Source organism: Ochlerotatus camptorhynchus, unplaced genomic scaffold, assembly GCF_037179485.1.
Source record: "Ochlerotatus camptorhynchus isolate MF236.1 unplaced genomic scaffold, CSIRO-AGI_Acam_v1.1 ptg000692l, whole genome shotgun sequence".
In the NCBI taxonomy this organism is placed as follows: Eukaryota; Metazoa; Arthropoda; class Insecta; order Diptera; family Culicidae; genus Ochlerotatus; species Ochlerotatus camptorhynchus.
The window spans coordinates 75,514-94,384 of NW_027041169.1; the positions used below are offsets into that span (position 1 = coordinate 75,514).

Genomic DNA, 18,871 nt, shown 5'->3' on the forward strand with positions numbered 1-18,871 from the left:
TGTCCCAGGCCGTGGGGGAAAAAGGAGCGTGATATTGCTAATTGTTTCGGTGTAGGCTTATAGTAATTATAAGATATACACACTTAGAAATAACTAGTTTTACACGTGACGGAATCCATCTTTGACATAAAAGATGAGACGTAAACAAACATGTCATGTAATATTAAGTGCTTCGAGACTGAAAAGTTCATTGCTCGACGAAAAGTACGTTTGATTGAGCTATATTTCGCATTTGTTATGACTCAACTTTATGTCAAAATTGACGCTCGTATATGTCACTCTCAGAGCACCTAAATTTACATGAACTTTTCTAAGTGTGTAGTTCAAAACTATGCTGAGTTTTTATTGCCAGATTACTTAACCGCTATCGCTACTAATCTTGGATCAAAGTAAATATGTAGTTACGTCACTTATGATGTGATAAATAACGGATTCCAAACTATGTTTATTAAATAAACTATGTTTGTTTAACTTGTATCATATTTTATTCAACGCTTAGCCTAATTTAAGCATTGTTTACCATGCTAGAAACAGGTTTCTAGAGTTGCACAGCAGCAAGGTATTTTATGCCTAACGTCCATTATACCTAACGTATATTATGCCTAACGTCCATTATCCCTAATGACTTTATGGCTAACATCCATTATGCCTAACGTCCGTATGCCTAACGTATTTATACTTAATGGGCACTCCTCGCAGAGATACGTAGATGCAAACGGGACAATTATCTTCAATGCCTGCAATGCGGCTTTGGAATACAACTCTTACATGGTACACCAGATATGGATCAAATCACAAGATTAGGAATCATTGGTCCTAATATTCATCCTGTATTATCCTGTAGTCACATCCAACGAGGAAGAAAAAGGATTGCATATCCAGTGAGTCTAGATGAGCAATAATTTCTGATTTAAGATCCGAATCCAGATCGTCCGTTAAATCGCTAATACTAACCTCTCGGTGCTAGTTTTTCATTTTTGGTCACCATGAATGCTTGAAGATTATCTTGGAAGTGAATTAGATTGGTTTGCTTGCCCTGTAGCTTCAAGTTCAGGAAATTTGACCTAAACATTATCTGCTACACAGATAAAAATTCTGAATTTTAATTGTGATGTAAACATTCATTCACGTAAACTTAAATTTAATTTCACACAACCGAGCAACTTGTAAACAATGTTGTTTACAAAGATGGGCTTTTGTATACAATATTTGCTACATTGCATGAATTGTGCTAGAACTTTACATGATATATAATGTAAACTTAAATGATATATGATGCTCCATTTGTGTGCATCATATTGAACAGAAATTTACACTACTTTTCGAACTGTGTAGGTAAGCGAGGCGCTTATTCCATGAAAGCAAGTGCTGTCAGACAGTTAGACAAATCAATAAACGGCGCCGGTCACGTCTTTGCAATCAGGGGGAGAGAAAAGGAATATTAAAGTGGCCTTTGTTGTTTTGGGGACCTCTGCGTCTCTACTAAGGTCATAAGTGATGCGATCGTAGTTTTGATAAATATAATGAATTATTGTTCGATGAATTGAATCGTTTTGTAAAAACGAATAATCCCCCGATGAGCCAATGACGCGATCCCAAAACCCATGGCCGTCTGCTCAGTAAGCAAATACGGTTGAACCAGGCAACTGTGCCCCTTATATTACACACACACCAAAAAATTCTGAATTTTACTGGCAATGTAAACATCCATGCATGCAAACATTCATACATGTAAACTTCCATTTCACGTAAACTAGCAGCTTGCAAGAAATGTTGCAAACAAAAGTGGGCAGTTGCGTACAATATATGGAATATTGCATGACATGTCTCATAAATTTACACGATCTATAATCTAAACTTGTATGATATATGACTCTTCATTTATGTGCATCATAGTAGCGGAAATTTACACTACTTTTTTTTAGCTGTGCAGATAAAAATATTTTGTAATTTTCAGCTACCAACTGGTTCTAAAATTCAATTAATTTAAACTGAAATTCACACGTTCATGTAAATTTATATCACAGTTCGTTGAAAATTAAATCAATTTCAATTGAAATTTTGACTTCTATGTAAAACACTCACATACATGTAAAATCCAATGCAAATGAATGCATTGTTGAATACTTTCATATAAAATTAATATATTTTGCTGTATATTAAAACTAAGGCCAGAAAATCAATGTGCAGCATGTAAATTTACAAAGTTTTTGCTGTTTACATTACATTACATCACCAACTACGACCACTTATGCTCGGCGACATGAAACCATTCAAATGGAATGATATCCCGCATCAAGTATACGTCATACCTTACCGATAAATGCAGTTTTTTTTCACACTGCTTCAACGAGTTCTATCTCGATATAGATTGTCCTAGTACTGATAATGACGGTGACCGCCACGCAAAGTGGTTGACATTATGACAATTATGACATTTCAAAAATCAAAGCAAGGAAGGTTTCCTCTCCATCAGAACACGCTGGACCACCACTCTTTCACATCATAACCATCGATAGGACCTGACCAAGGCTCAAAAATAAATCACACAACATCATGTTGATATATCTTCATCAGTCGGCACTCAAGTGTCCCCCCTTCACATCTGACTTTCACCTTTATGTCCTACAAACACTCAACTGAGATGACAGTCGAAAACAAACCCAACCCGAGCTGCCATAACAGCTTGTTGCACACGACAACACTTTAAAATATGATGTGTCAAATCCCAAGGCTGCGGGTTCGATCGCGATCTCGACATGTATGCAATCCCTCAAACCAAATCATGTTTCAATTAAACAACAGATCACGCGCAATCGATGCCATCCCGACAGATAGCCATCGGGAATCAATAAAAAAAATCAACTGGAATGAACTCGCCAAATCTTACCATGGTCAATGTTCGGGCTAGGTGCGAATTCCAGAAGCGTCGACGTATATTTTCCTCTAGCTCTCGCTCTTGTCAATTTTCAAGCTGCACGATAATTAGAAATTTTCTTCCATATCATTTTCATTTTTTGATTTGTTAGCACACTGGTTATTCACTTATAGCTGCATGATCGAACATGTTTGTAGTATCGTTTATATTATGAACTCACCACACTCACGTGAAAAAAGCCAGTAACCGAACAATACCCAGCATCTTATAAGGTGTTCAAACATTATAAACTCTGCATACTTTGTATGCAAATCTGTAATAGAATCTTACTTTTCGATTGGGTGCAACCCGAAAAATGTTATAGACCAGACCGGAAATTGAACCCGCCCCTTTCGGCTTGGTAATACCGTGCCTTTACTGACTGGCTATCTGAGGATCCGCATAAATTTCCAGTGGGGTGAAAATAACCAGGGTAAAGAGTTAATATTTAATGTATAAACTAGGTATATTTGAAAATGAATATACCAATACAATTCCAATACTTTTCACCGTTGATACTTTTAACACAAACAGTAAAATTTAAAATTTTAATTGATTATGAATATTATAAGTTCAGAAAAAGCGGAGGCCATTAGCTACAAATCATGCCTTTCTACCTCTCTCGTTCACTCCTGCTCGCTCACTTAACAAACGACTCTGTTTACGAGAATTAATAGTCGCGATGTCGATAAAGCCCACTCAATTCTCAGTGGTCCCCCAAACAATATTGGCCGTGTACCTACCACCAGAACGGGACCGAAATGTGAAGACTGACAAAATCAGCCATACAGAACTCACGAGAATTCAAAAGACACAGTAAAAATACCGCCGGTGACGACGATTGCGAGAAGGTAAACATTTCGTGGGGACATATACTCCCTGCTTCTCACGAAAACAAAACTTAATTAGACCTTTAAAATATTCAAAAATGAAAGAAAGGAAAGAGGAAAGAAACATCACATATTGGAACGCGAAGCGCGAAGGATGCAATCGGTACAGACACAGGCTGGAAAACGGCGGCAGGAAGCCCACAGAGGTGAGTAAAATATGAAACTCTAGAAGCTCAATCGCTTTTGTTTGTTTTGAGCCGCTCTTCTTTTCTACCTGTGAGTACGACGAATGATCTCAGCGAAGAACTCTCGCTTTCATATTTCAAATTGTCATCGCACACTTGTGTAAACTTGATTTTGAATAAATTCCTTAAAAGGAAGTTAATCATCGATCAGACTCTGCAGGGCGCGAATCGAAATCGGATTGTTACTTCTGAGGGAGCCTGGCCGCCCTGCAGGGTGGACATAAACCTGGTAGCGAGGTCGCTACGAGGCCGTATGTCGTGTTGTTTTCACCTTTTGTTCTTACTGTGCTACAAATCATCTTTTTACGTGCATATCACTCCTCTTGAAGGGCATTCATCGCCACCGGTAAAAGTCAAATGGCAAACGATCTGCATGCTGGTCTGACGGGAGGGGTATTTTTCTCGCGCGTTTGTTTTTTGACCGTAAACTGCGTGGAAAATATTCCATCCTTTCTCCGCAGCACTCGCAGTCGCTTTCGACAAAGATGGGAAATTTTAACGAGATTCCTATTCAAGCACAACGCTCTGCAAATGGATCTGAAATATGAAAGCAAAACGATGACGACAAAATATGAAATAAATTCCAAATCATTCGCATTTTTATATGCCCTTTGTTTCAACTGCTATAAATTTTGTCAGCTTTCTGATCAATGTTTCCAGCATAGATCGTTAAGCTGGCAACAGTATTGTAATCCTCCGTAATATATTTTTTTTTTAGAATATAATCTACTCGTCTCGGGAAATGGAAAGTTTAAAAAAATATGTCTCTCAAAGATTTTGATTTTTCATTGAGTCATGTTAAGGTTCCAACCAGACTCAACATTCAGTTTCCAAAAAACATACCTTTTAATACCGAAAGGCGAGAAATATATCACTTGCAAACGAGATGAAGGTTTTGTGCGAATTTTTCGTATCCCATTCCTTTTGTGTCGCTACCACGAACCATAACCATTTCGTTCCACTGCGTCGTCCTCCGTTCGGAAATACATAAAACAAAACACTACTATGCTCATTCTTAGTCACATTTTACTCACTCTGTGTCAGTTTTCCCGCCTCGAAGCGGGACATTCCCACCGACACTCCTGAGGTGAAGTCAACATTCTGCCGTTCGGCTGACAATGCTGCTCAAATCGAACTGTTTTCAGCTTCCAACCTCTTCCACTGAACCATCACTTTCAAAGACATTCCATACAATTCTCAAGATTTATAATGCTTCAATTTTTTTAATTCTGATTGTTCGTCTCCTGTTTTTCATAATCGACAATATTTTAGGCCCTGATTCCATTCATCGTTGTAGCAGTAGTGAGTGTGGGGTTCCAGACGCGCGAGCCAACTTGGAGTCAGTCAGTGTCAAATCCATGTTCATCGGTCCAACGGAAGGCCATGAAGTGGACAACTTTGGTCACTGTCGGTATCGAGGACGGTTAGCTAATTTATTGTTTTTTTTTCTTTTTTACGAAACTAGATTAAGTTTTATTACACTATGGGTTAGAAAACTCACACTTTCTTCACTTCCTACAACTGTAATCGTCCAAGGGAAAACAAACTCCTTTAATGCAATTTTTTACATAAGTAAGCATCGAATTCCAGGGTATCGATTGGTCTAAGAGACGTATATTAATAACCCAACCTTACCTCGAACGACCTAAATTTAGAGCTTTATTGACCTTTCAGTACTCTCACCGTTTTACAAAGTACAACACGGAAAAATAATTAAAAACCTATTGACTTTGGAACTCGCTCAACGTGAAACTCAACATGTTTCATAAAATTTAATACCCATGTCCAATTGACCAATATTTGAAGAATATTTTGGAAAATTCATCCGGATAGTAATATTAGTTAAAACCTCGACATTGGCCAACAGTGCAAAAAGTGTTTTTAGTTACATACTGCTGTACATAGTAATTGATTAGACGTTTAAACATGATCATTGGGAGTGCTATTATGGCGGTAAGCTCCAACTCGGATTAACTTTTAATGTCGTTCCTATTTGGATGATCTGCAAAATGATTGCTTAGAGTCGGGTTGATTAACTCTTATTATTATTATCTCTATTTAGGAGAAATTGATTAACTCTGATGTCGACGTCAAATCAACCGGACTTTCATGATCAGGATTTAATAAGAGGATAATACTGGTTGGAGCTTACCACCATTAGAGTTTCAATGCGTAAGAAGGATTAAATCTTGTCAGATTTTGATTAATTTGTGGTATCCTAAAATTTCGATTGACCTGTCCCTTCTTTTTGGCGGTAAAGCTGCATAACTTATTTATGTTTAGCTTCGAAGAGTGTAATTCTTATCAGATATTAATTTAATGAGCACTCTCATTAAAACTTAATGTTTCAAGGAAGTAGCTCAGAAGGACGAAACCGAAAAATTGCCTTCCGCAGACAGCAGGAAAAAAATGTGATCACCAAATGTGGATCAGAAAAAAATGAAATTTTTTCCGATTCCATTTTAGCTCTTGGGCGATCTTGTTCGTATGCTTATGTGCATCAGCACGCCATTAAAGAAAAATGCAGTGCAAAATGAAAGAAAAAAATCTGCATAATTTATTGCTGATCAAATATATAAACGTTTTCATTAATAATAGCATGTTCATGGGGCAGTAAATCGTGACACACACAAACTCGCTTACGTTCATTGTTAACTAGAAGGTGGATTCGTGCCGATGAGACCGATACACGGTAGATATGTCATCGCTCAATAAATTATTGAGAAATCGTCTGGTGTATCCAGTTTATGCAGTGAAGTGTTGGACCAATGGACTGCATTTTAGAACGATGCATACATTTTTTTAAATAAAATAATAATAGTTTTGAACCTAGAATTTGATATTTTTTGTGATCGATATGATATGAGCATGAAGTGGCTTTTTCAAGGGGAAATCATTCACCACCGTCTGCTTCACGTTACTCTCGAGAACGTATATGTGATAATTTTCAGGAGACAGACGATATGTTATGCAAACACAGACTCCTGGGACGAATGTGTCACCCGATCGGGGATGTGGAAATAGATTCTTTCTCTTGTTCCTTCTTTCTTCCTGTCGGTTTTGTGATTTGTTTGTTGAGATTCTCGAAAAAGTTGGTGTAAAAGTTTCAAAACCTTGCCATGGTAAGTGAGTAAGAGGGATCGGTAAATTTATGTAAGGCTCATGGGGGAGGTTATACATGGTTGAACCGCAGACGAAGTTTTCCTTCCAGAAACAAAGGCAAAGCAATCTGACGAGATATTTAATAGAAGTTAATATGGCTTAGCATAAAAATTTCAGCGTTGATTTGTCAGGTTCATGTTAAGTCTGGTGGGAGATTCTCATGTATGGAAGAAGAAAATGATGAACTGCTGCTCTGGGGGTCATGAACTAGACATGCAATAATAGCTACCAAGGGTAATGGCTTTCGTGCATGATTCGCATTCAATAACGATAGTAATTTCACTTGGTTGAAAGACAGAAACACTTGATATAATAATTTTAATACTACATTGATATTATACTTCTGTCCAATATTAAATTGTTATCATTATTGATGAGCTAATCAATAATGGAGGCCTTCCATAGTCCAGTCATTTTAGGCACGTTACTGAACCGGAGGTGACCTGTCTGATTCCCGTTCCGATCTCGAATATCTTTTGAATTGGAAATTTCTCAGGCTTTCCTGGACTTTTCTGGAGTGCTTGTCACACAATATGAACATTCATGCACTGGTTTGCATAGAAAGTTCTCAATTAATAACAATGGAAGTACTTACAAAGAGCACTTAGTTGAGAGCAAGTAAACCGAGATAGTAGGTAAATAAAGCCTTGAAAAGTAACAATGGAATTTCAACTCAATCAAAGATTTTACTAAAGTCAGTAAGTACATAAGAGTATGTATGTATCTATTTGTATGTATTTACAATCCAACTCCTACTGTCTTGCAGTGGCATTATGAATAGAATCTCTTTGCAATCATGTCTCAGGATTGCAAGAAGCTTGAATGCGGGAGTTAGAAGGTAACAGATCTACCGTCGATCCAATAGCCAATTTAAAAAAAAAACCCAAGCATTCCGAAGCTATTTTCACACACAATAAGCCCCGCCCGAATAAATTATCTATGCTAATCTATGCCCTGATAATATATTTAAACTTTCAATCAAGCAGAAGTACTTGATTGACGCGTTTTAATGAGCATCAGTTAAATTATTGTTTTTTCTTTAATATAACTTAGCTTAGCTTAATATAACGTCGGATGGAACAATAAACTGCTGTCTTCCGAAACTCTATAAAATTTTGGGGTTTGATTCATAACCCCAAAATATTAATCTGTGCAAAAAATGGTAATGATTAATGAAGGTTTCTTTGGCTTTATTACGTCCTCACTGCGAATTCACGCGAGCTCTAAACTTAGTCTTTTTTAGGACTTCCACGGTTGTTGATTGGGCGCTTTCTAAGCCTGTACCATTTTTGCATTTGTATTATTGTAAGTACAATAATACTCAGTGAAGTCAAAACATTGTTCATCTCGAAAATACCTAGACCAGACCGGGAATCAAACCCAGCTGCCTCCAACATGGTCTTGCATTATAGCTGCACCTTTACCGACTACACCTATGGGAGGCTCCAACATCACCGCATAGCATATACTTTCAGCTTTTGCTGTGTAATCAATTTTATCATTCAATCGATATGGTGTGGTGTAATGTGACTACAGACTGAACATTCCCTTAATCATCACTCAGTTTCAATTCAAAACATCTTTCATCTTGGCCTTGCTCCACACTGTCCATGTGTTTATCATTGCTAGCAAGTATTCGATATTTATGAGGCAATTCAAATAAATCAATGTGTGGCGCCGTTGCCCGGTTCTATACGTTTGGTAATCACCATCAGTTGTGCGCACGTATGCACATAACCTTTTGCATTAGAAACCTTCTACTTCAATCCACCACCCCTCTCCTTATTGCTGCTTCAGGAAATTGAATTGTAAAACGATACCATCACCCGACAGTGTGCCCTCTTTTTCGCACATATTTCAGTTCACCCAACTGCCACGCATTGCACTAGAAGATCAATATTTTATGTCAATCAATTTATATCATGCGTGACATATTTAAAATCTTTATGGACGTTCCATGTTATATTTCGATGGTATATTATTCAAATCAAATCACACAAAACCCATTCCTTTCAATCCACTTTTGGTGTCCCCAAAGCCAATTCTTTTCCCATAGTCTTGATTCCAGATTTCCTCCAAGCTCTGCTTTTGTTTCGTTAGAATGTGGCGAGACATATATACTCCTTCGAGTTATTTTATTTTATTTTTAAATTTGATATAGATTTGGGTTGAATGTATAAATATTGAATGTGATACGTTATACGTATATGCTCTTCGACTGTGTCCTACGTGACACATCTCTTTGTCGTTTGCCACTCTGTGTCTGTTTGACAAAGTCTTCTCCTTCCTGGAGCGTATAAAAAGCATACAACTGAGAAAAGGATACCTCAGAATGGTGACTGCCCGTGAGCAGCAGTGCTCAAAATTCTAGCAAAATACTACACGAGAAATCAGTTTGTACACAAGAAATCACACAGGATAAAAATTACATCAAAGTGATTTCATTCTCTCCGAAGCATCCTTCCTGCTGAGTAGCTGAGAAGGGACAATTGGAGTACAGACAGGCGACACCATATACACACATATAAAAATAAATATCATTTTATGATTTACGAGCGTGTTGCTTCTGGCGTGTCATCATTTGAAGAAATGTGGTGCGTCACCCTCGTTTGCTTGGCATGTGTACATACGTATAACACTCACTGCAGGGTGTTTTATTAGGCAGATTTGTCGATCTAGGCTTTTCCTTCCGGGATTATGATATTGGCATTCGCTGTTTCCTTAATATGTTTACCCACGAACTCACACGCGTAGCCTAGTTTTTTTTTCCCGAACGAGGATAACATTGAAGGATTTGAGTGACAAATTGTGTTCGCAATGATGGATTTGATTTGAACATCTTAAGAACATCATATTCTACTTGTTGGTGATGATGTAAAGATACTATATTGTATGTATGTAATTGTAAGTATGACTTGGAGTTAGCATTCAACCGAAATCCGTCTACAAAAGATCGATTCGAAATCCGTGTACCTCATTCAAAACGTATACATTTTAATATACAGATTCTGTATGGAGTTAAGTCCCACACGGTAACTGTTTTTTTAACTTATGATTGATTTACCAGTTATGACTATACGTTCTTAATATGATGTGATTCAATTACGGAATTTTCACATGGTGGAACACACCATTATATGAACGTTTAGCCATGACTGGTACATCTACCCTAATTGATTATGTATGGCGAATCAAAACTCATAAAGCTCAGTTTAAGTATTGGGATTTTCCCGGACATCACGTACTTTGCAATTGTATATCTCATGAACTAGAGAGGGTCTAGTATAAGAGTAGTTCCCTGTTTTCCATTGTAATTTTCCTCAACCGGGAAATGTTCGTGGAGAACATTTTTCCGTGCATACTTTGTATGGATTGCTAAGATAATAGACTTTTCATAAAAAATCACAAAAATTGCTGGTGTTTTCGAAGAATTATTGGCAAAAGTGTGTTTGGCGATGATAAATAATAATGTTTGTACCCACTTACAAATACAACAAGCGATAATTTTACTTCAGTGCACTATTGCGTTTTTCTTCAAGATAATTTTGGAAGCGTCAGACTTTTGATATATCATCAGAAAACTGAAATTACCTATAGTGAGGCAAAAGTTCGAGTCAGCGGGGAATAAGTTCAATTCGTGTCGCAAACATATATAATCATTCACAAATAGTTTAGTTTAGTTTAGTTTTCTTTATCAACGAGACTTTCAGCCATTCATAAATATAAATAGAGTAGATTTTGATAAAATCCTTGAAAAAATGCGAACCTACTGTATTTATTGTCGAAAAACATAATTTTTGAGAGAAATATTTTTATCGCCAATTTGTGACAACATGTACTTTTTATGTTCTTCATACCATCATGGATATGTAAAGATACGTAGTGGCAAAATTTCTCAAAATTTCCCAATAATTTTGCAAAAACATGCCCCCCCACCACTCTTTCAAAAAAAAATCGTTCTTGCTGAGAAATAAACTGAAAACTCATCAAAGTCCTGTAACAGAAAGTTGTAAACCTTAAATGAGGGACTGTTTAATTTCACATGCTTAGCGTTTTGAGCAATTTTTTTTTTTTTTTCATCTAAGGTCGCCCCACCCTACTCAATGTAAATTTAGGAACAATCCTCTGATTGAAATTGATCCATAATTTTCCGGGCCGTTTGATTTTTGGTCATAACTCAAAACCGGTAACATAACAACAACAAGGTTAAAATGAAATATAATTTATTTTGAATTTGGAACAAATAAAGAGTTAAAAAAAAGGATAAAATGGCCCCAAACAGTTTTTCAAAGCTTCCTCCTATTTGTTCGTGAAGTACTTAAACTAACATTTCTGCCCAAAAAATCCCAGAATTGTAATAGGGAAAGCAATGAAAACCCATTTTACCCCAGGGGTGCATTATAGACTGTTCTCCCCTACGGTTATCACGCGGCATGTAAAAAAAATATTTTCTTTGTATAATCGCCGGATATCCGGTAAATATTCACTCCTTCCAATAATTCGTATTACCCTAGAATCTATTACTTGTTTACTTTATACACCCCAGAATGCACCCTAAAACGGAACGGATGGATCACGGAAGTTTCCGCGCAGTGCTATATGACTAAGTTTCTATATTCCTTTCGCCCCTCTGGCGTCTAAGATTCAGCTGAAATTATTTCCGTTATACACATCAATAATAAACCATCAATTTGAGTGACTTCGTCTAGGGTCGCTTGTCTTCAATAGTGGGGTAATTTTTATATTCCAGTCGGAATAAATATAGCTTGATCATAATTCTTACATTAACATACATGGCACACAACATAAACAAAATCCTAGCTGACAGTCGGTCACATTTTCAAACGATGACAGCCAGCAAGTGGCAATAAATATTAAAAGATCCTTCCTCTTTTGGTCCACATACAGCGACTGCTTATGGATGAAGGGAGTCTCGGTAATTTGCCACGTGCGCAGCGGAAGAAAGCCAAAATGTTGTTTTTCTTTTCACCGTATGTTGCTCCTGTCTGCATTTTTCATTGAAATATTATATTTGGAATGAGGGTTGCAAAGAGGGATGAAACATTAGAACAAATGAGTTGGTCTTCTGTACGGAAATATAAAAATAAACCTTAATATTTCACCAGGCAGTGGCTGTAAAGTGGATGAGTGTGTAAAAAAAACTGCACTGATGAATTGAATTCAATTGTTCAACTCACAATTCCGAATAACGCTAGGGCACAGTTATGGGGTGGTGTGGTTAACAAAACAGAAGTTTATTGTACCACCAACAGACTCAGCGTGAGGTAACCCCACATACCTAACAGGTTACAGCCAAACGCAACGAGGAACACTTCAAGTGCACTTGTATCATCGTTTTGTCGCACCTCATGTTCGATCCAGATCCCCTCCGTTCCGGGAAATTCACTCAACTCCTTCGAGACACATACATTCACTTTACACAATTTGGTTGCTTCTCTGTTGCTCCCAGTAGCGCTTATGAAAGTCGAGAGCACTCTCAACAGTCGCTCAAGTACCATTTACTGGCGTTGATTAAAGATTCATACATTAAATTAATGATTATTGTGACGATTTATTTGAGTTGGACGGTGACAGTGTGTGATGGATTGAGTGCGCTTGCCAGGACATTTTATGAGGCGTTGGCGACGGTTAAATAATAATTTTCAACACAACTTTACGAGGGACTTTTTCGATATCAGAAATAGAGAGGGACTTTTTTAATGCTTCAATTGATGTACAAAACAAAACAAAACAAACAAAAACCGGAATTCATAATTTATTAATTGTCATCTTTGATGCACTTGTCCATTAGGACGACTTATTGTTCTCTATTCTAAAAAAAAGATCATCATTGTGTGTTACAGACATGAATGCATCTATGGATGTAAAATGTCTTAAATAAATACAAAAAAAAAAATCATTGTGTTGAATCGACCGACATATAAATTCTGACATCCAATTTTATTACTCACAGCTTCAGATCGTTTATTTAGGCTTTAAATATCAGCATAGATCTAGGCAAATGCCTGAACAGAAAGGATACAATAATTCCTACAAGTGGATAAGTTTCTAAAAGGATACTGCAGCAAGGATTCCCATAAATTATTTGGTTTTCCATTCCAACTTCCATCCTTTCTTATCCTTCTTCGTTGTTACGGATGACGCATAAAATCGCGCAGGTAGGCCAAACTAACATGCAACCCAAAAATAAACGAACTAAATGTTAAACCACATAAGGTACACAAGTGACTGGCTGTGGCTGGCAGCCTAAATTATGATAATGATAAATAAGGTTACCTTTTTTTACGGAGGCGCCATTGTCAACGTATTAGACTGATAAAAATTTAATTTATATGGCGCTATGAAGAATAACCTGTGAGATAAAGCATCATAAAATTATTATATTGGCGCCCTCTGTCTTTCTTCTTCCTCTGCTGCTTACTCGAAGAAATGCATTAAGTTAGACTGCAGACAAATAAAATTCCCTCTTACATGTGTCGATACGTTTGCTTAGATCCCCTTCGTTGTGCCATCCGGCTGTCTCTATTTAATTTTTAAATTGATGATGAAAATTGAACCGCTTGTTTGTCTCAAATTCTACACGTTTTACAAATGTCATAATTTTATTAGCCAGAAAATGACAAAAAAGCGAATGAGCACACCCGGAGGGAGATCGACTGGAATGGTACACAATTAGAATGATAATGGTAATTTACCCCGGGCGAGTCAACTATTTTGCAACGCTCCTGTGCATCCAGCACGACAGATGTGATTTATGTTGTCACTCTCTGCCGATTTCCCCGTGAAAGATAGACCAGTAGCGTTTTTATGACGCAAAATAGAACATAATAAACAAATAGTATATTGTTAGGAAACACTTCCGAATACAAGCACAATGCGTAGAATGCTAGAGAATATGTTTTATTAATTTGACAGATTTCTCCACGGTCCAAGCAACAGAAAGCAGTACGACCAAAGCACTTTACCCTAACTTCAGTGTTGCAGATGAAACGGGCATCTCTTGGAAAGCAACTAGAAACAGCATAAAAAATAAATGTGTGAATTATGTATACCCTGAGGGATTGTACCCCTCATCCTACACCATGACTTTTCCCTGCAGTTTTTAAACTTGTGACATGGTGTTTATTCTGGCAGCCCAAATCTGTGTTTGATAAAGTGAGTGACTAAGTAATGCCGTACAGTGTGAAGTGTATGGATATTAATAATAAACCTGTTTTTTATTCCTTCCAGCGGGAGGGTGAAGATCCTTAGAGACAGTCAATTTTACGGATAAAACTGACGTAATGAAATAATCGCGGGTAGCATAATTGAAATTAGTGTAAACGTTAGTGAAACTATAATTTGATTGAACTATTGAATACATGTATGGATTTGCAAACAGAGTTTTTTATGGTGTGATAGCGTTGAACACATTACATGAAATAGAGAAACTCATCAAAGATGCAAATGATGATTAATCTCAACTGTCTGGGTGAAATATTGCAATGGGAATATTTCAGGTGCACTTATCATTATGCTGATACAAATTTAATAACACTCATTTGTACGGTACCTCTTGGCTCCAGCTTCTCCTGCTTCTAACGGCAAATACTCCAATTTCTCGGTAAATAATTACGATATTATCTATCCGAGTGTCTTATCGTAAATCACCCGCATTTTCCTTAATTATATTTTATTTCCTTTTCGTGTTGCTCTCCTTGGATTTGTGCTACAACTCCTCAATTACTATGCCAGTCAAATCACCCTGAATGCTCCTCCAGATCAGTAATGATAGCATCGTGCAAAATAAAATATTCCTTATTCCGTACATTCGGCCGGATATACACAGTTTCACCCTCTATTCTATCGATTAGGGGGGAAATATGCGCCCCTTTACGCTTCACATTTAACAGACTCCCTTTCCATTAATTTCATAAGCGGAAATGAAACTCAAACCACGGCTCATTCACGCCGCACAATTATTGCTAACAATCCTCTGTTTCTGACGATTGGAAAAATTACTTTTCTTTCCATTCCTCTCAAATGATCCGTTTCAGTCCGATTTGTGCTTAACCATTCACCTGAATGTGGGAAGTTTTTCTGATTTATTTTTTCTTTTGTCCGTTTACCATACACCCTCTGCATATCAACTCGCAATCACTGCTGCTGTTAGAAAAATCGTCACAAATGGATATAAACCTACGCTGAGATGACTGGTAGAAATAATCGAGGTTCAGTTTCCCCTTCATAACTAATTGCATGAGAGAGATATGTATTTTTTCTTCGACATTTGCCTCCTTTAAAATGTCTACGGCAAGCTTGATTTGATCCACCGAATTCATCACAGCCAGTGACCAGTATGACTAGCCCACCAGGTTTGTCTAGCAGACCTCCAGCTGATTTTATTTGGTTGTTGGTCAAAAACGTTTTCAACAAATCTAAAGTGAACTCGACTCGAAACAATTCGAACGGGAGTGGGTAAAGCAGGGAAAATCCAAATGCGGCAAAAAATTGATTTGTATACATATAGTAAAATTTATTGAATGAAACCATATTATAATGGACAGGAAGTGAAATAAATTGAAAAATACGCATTAAGCCTGCTACCAATTATTAACGTATGGTTGTTAGTTTCTTGACGACTAAAGATAGAACTGATTTGAATCAATGCTTACACAGGTGCAAAGCCTGTACAAATGTATATTTACTCACTATTTGGAAAGATGATTTGTTGTAAAGTTAATGAAAGTGCTCTATCTTAACGATCAATTATAATTTCACCATGCCTGATCCACAATTGTTTGCACTTTCCAATCGAGAATCAACTTTGAGATCAACTGCTGATTCGTTTCGCACGAGATCCGGTGGGCAGGGATTGTTAGTGCTTACCCTTTCAAAAAACTTTTTCGTCGATCGCGTTGATATAGTCGCTATTCTCGAGAGAAACTGCTAAACTAGATCAAGTCCGACCCCAATAACGGATCAAAGCGCTGATCACGAAGGGAGAATGATCAAAAAGATGAAGGAAAAACGCCGAATCGAACGTAACAGCGGGACGAATTTCTAAATTTTCTATACATATCCCGCTCTCTTGCCAAGTACCACTGGGAACGCAATGCTTTCTAGCAGAGTGAAAGAGAAAGAAGAAAAAATTAAATGATTATCCAACAACTCATTCATAAAACCAAAAACATAACCGTTTCTTTTCATTTCTTTCACAGAAAACATCCAAACTCGACGCATGAAAGGTGAGAGAAAGGTGGGTGAGTAAAGACGCAGCCTTTTACTGAATGAATATCGTTCTCACTATTATTAGGCACGAAGTGGGAGGGTTACAGGTGCCAAGCGTTTTTTTTTATACAATATAATAGACCCACCGAATAAAACTAGTAAGCCATCAGGCTGCCGCCCATTCAAGAAAAAACTGGAAGGGGCTAGGCATGTGTTTAGACAATGCAAACTGGAGATTAAAAATGTGTAATTTATCGCATTAGGTTAAAGCTTTTTATTAATTTTCGTTTATATTCGTAACTGTGACGAATTTTCTCTGGCTACTTGCGTTACCCACCGTAATGGAATCGTGGAATTGAGGTTTGCCTGGAAAAATTCCGAAATGCAGGAAAAAAATAGGAATGTATAGTTGTGGAATGCGGTAGTTTTGCCAGTCATTTGGGAAGGTAAAAAGAGGAAATAGATTCCGTGAATGTTTCACGCTTCAACCCACGACAAATCGTTTGAACTGAATTTGAAGACCTTTTTTAATTGTATAATGGGAGAAGTACTGCTCACCTTACAGGCAGTTTAAAAGATGAGATATGAATCCTGGTCTATTTCTTGAGGTGCAAGAGGTGCAAAGCATTTCTTTGATATCGTACAGTACATTTTAGCGATAGATATATATATATATATATTTGTATATCATAGCCTAGTCAGTTAAGACACGGTATTACCATGCATGATGTGACGGTTTCGGTTACGGTGCGTTCTATAACATCTTTTGGGTCAGAAATGTTTACGAGTTCCATTGTGCTTGCAACACAATATACAAATTCATTCCTTGGTTGACATGGATAGCCTTCAACTGTGGAAGTGTATCAAAGGTACATACATAGTAACATTCTACTAATAACGACTGAAGTTTGTGTCCTGAGTGGAAAAGCAATGAAACTCTTAAGACCATCACAACGTTAAACATTTGGGTTAAAGTCTGGTTTTGGAAGGATCGAGATTTAATTATTTTTCATGTGGTTTGTGTGATAGAGATTTCATTGTTAATGCTGTTATGCTAATGCTAGTCATATTTGCTTTTTCGACGGGATAGCACATAAAATAATTCTTTTTCTATATTTTTATGAGCATGTTTTTATCATTGATAACTTAGATCTAAGGCTTTATTTTGTGAAAAGCATACAATTGTATGCACACTCAAATAATAATCAATGTGATTGACCACATTTTACTGTATGCATTATTTTGTATGTATTATTTGATTTAAAGAATTATCAATTCATGGGGATGAATAATGATGATCCGGTGATGGTTAAAAATTTCATTAAACTTTATTAGAAAGTAGAGGAGTTCCACATGAAACCTTCCTGAAAAAGCTCAAATTAGACGAGAATATTTCAGATTTAAATTATTTATTTTTTGCTATCAACAGGAGGGAATATGAATATTCCATAGCTATTAAGACCATTTCGACTCAGGGGTTTCATTTTAAAAGTGCATATGTATTTCCATGGACACTATGTTAGAAAAAACGTATCTCACAAACTATTGATTGTACCGAAAAGGTGTCTATTAGACTAGAGGACTAGTAAACAATTGATTTAAAAACGTAAAAAAAAAACTGTTTGAAATAATTAATATTTAATAGATCCATTAAACTAAAACTCAAATCCAAATTATTGGAAGAATGGATCTTTTTAATTAAAAAAACCTGAAAAAAAATCTTTGAAAATTTGGTCTTCTACGAAATCTGTTAATAAATTTTGCACCATTATAATTATTTTTTTTGGGGAAAAGAATAAAACAAAATTTATTTTTTTTTTAATTGTATTAAAGTTTTTAATAAATCTAAAAAAAAACATTTTTTCAATGTACTAGTTCAATAGTTTTTGAAATATTGGAAGAAGATACTGAAGTCACTCACCCATGATGAATGGCGATATGGAAGTGTGACTTGACAAACATTCTGCGAAAAAAAAATCCGGTAACCGGTAGGACCCACAATCTCCCATTAAGTAAGCGGACGCATTATCAAATTTGCAACGGGTACCTTAACGGAACCGAAGTATTTGGCTATTGACTTGTAACATATCAATCCTCCGTATGTATGTATGTATGTATGTAAAGGATACCACTCATTGTTGCATGGCACAGCCATTAGACAGTGGACTGTCCACCTTGTATGACTAGATCAAGTACAATACCTGGTGGTATTAAATCTACCATTGTATGAAGGTCCATAAACGGAGGGTGGACTCGTAAGCAGAGACACTTATGCGTGATCCACGGGAGCAAGAAAAATCTCCTTCCAGTGATAAAAATGATTCAACCCGAGGTGGTTCAAAATGTTAACAACAGGGAGTTGGCAATTCCACTCTTCCCATCCTAATCGCTTCAATCAGGCGATGGACCCATTCCTACCCAGTGATTTTTTATGTTTATATGAAAATATGTAGAATATAAGAATACAATACCGTGTAGAATATCAA

The 18,871-nt window shown here is 36.8% G+C and overlaps 1 protein-coding gene across 1 annotated transcript in view; it reads left to right on the forward strand.

Annotated features, from left to right (window-relative positions):
• Positions 1 to 18,871, forward strand: part of LOC135714680 (uncharacterized) — a 44,856-nt gene that overhangs the window by 14,757 nt on the left and 11,228 nt on the right. Inside the window, exon 2 of the mRNA XM_065238061.1 lies at positions 16,376 to 16,413. Coding sequence (XP_065094133.1) covers positions 16,376 to 16,413 — 38 coding nt within the window. The remainder of the gene's footprint in view (positions 1 to 16,375; positions 16,414 to 18,871) is intronic.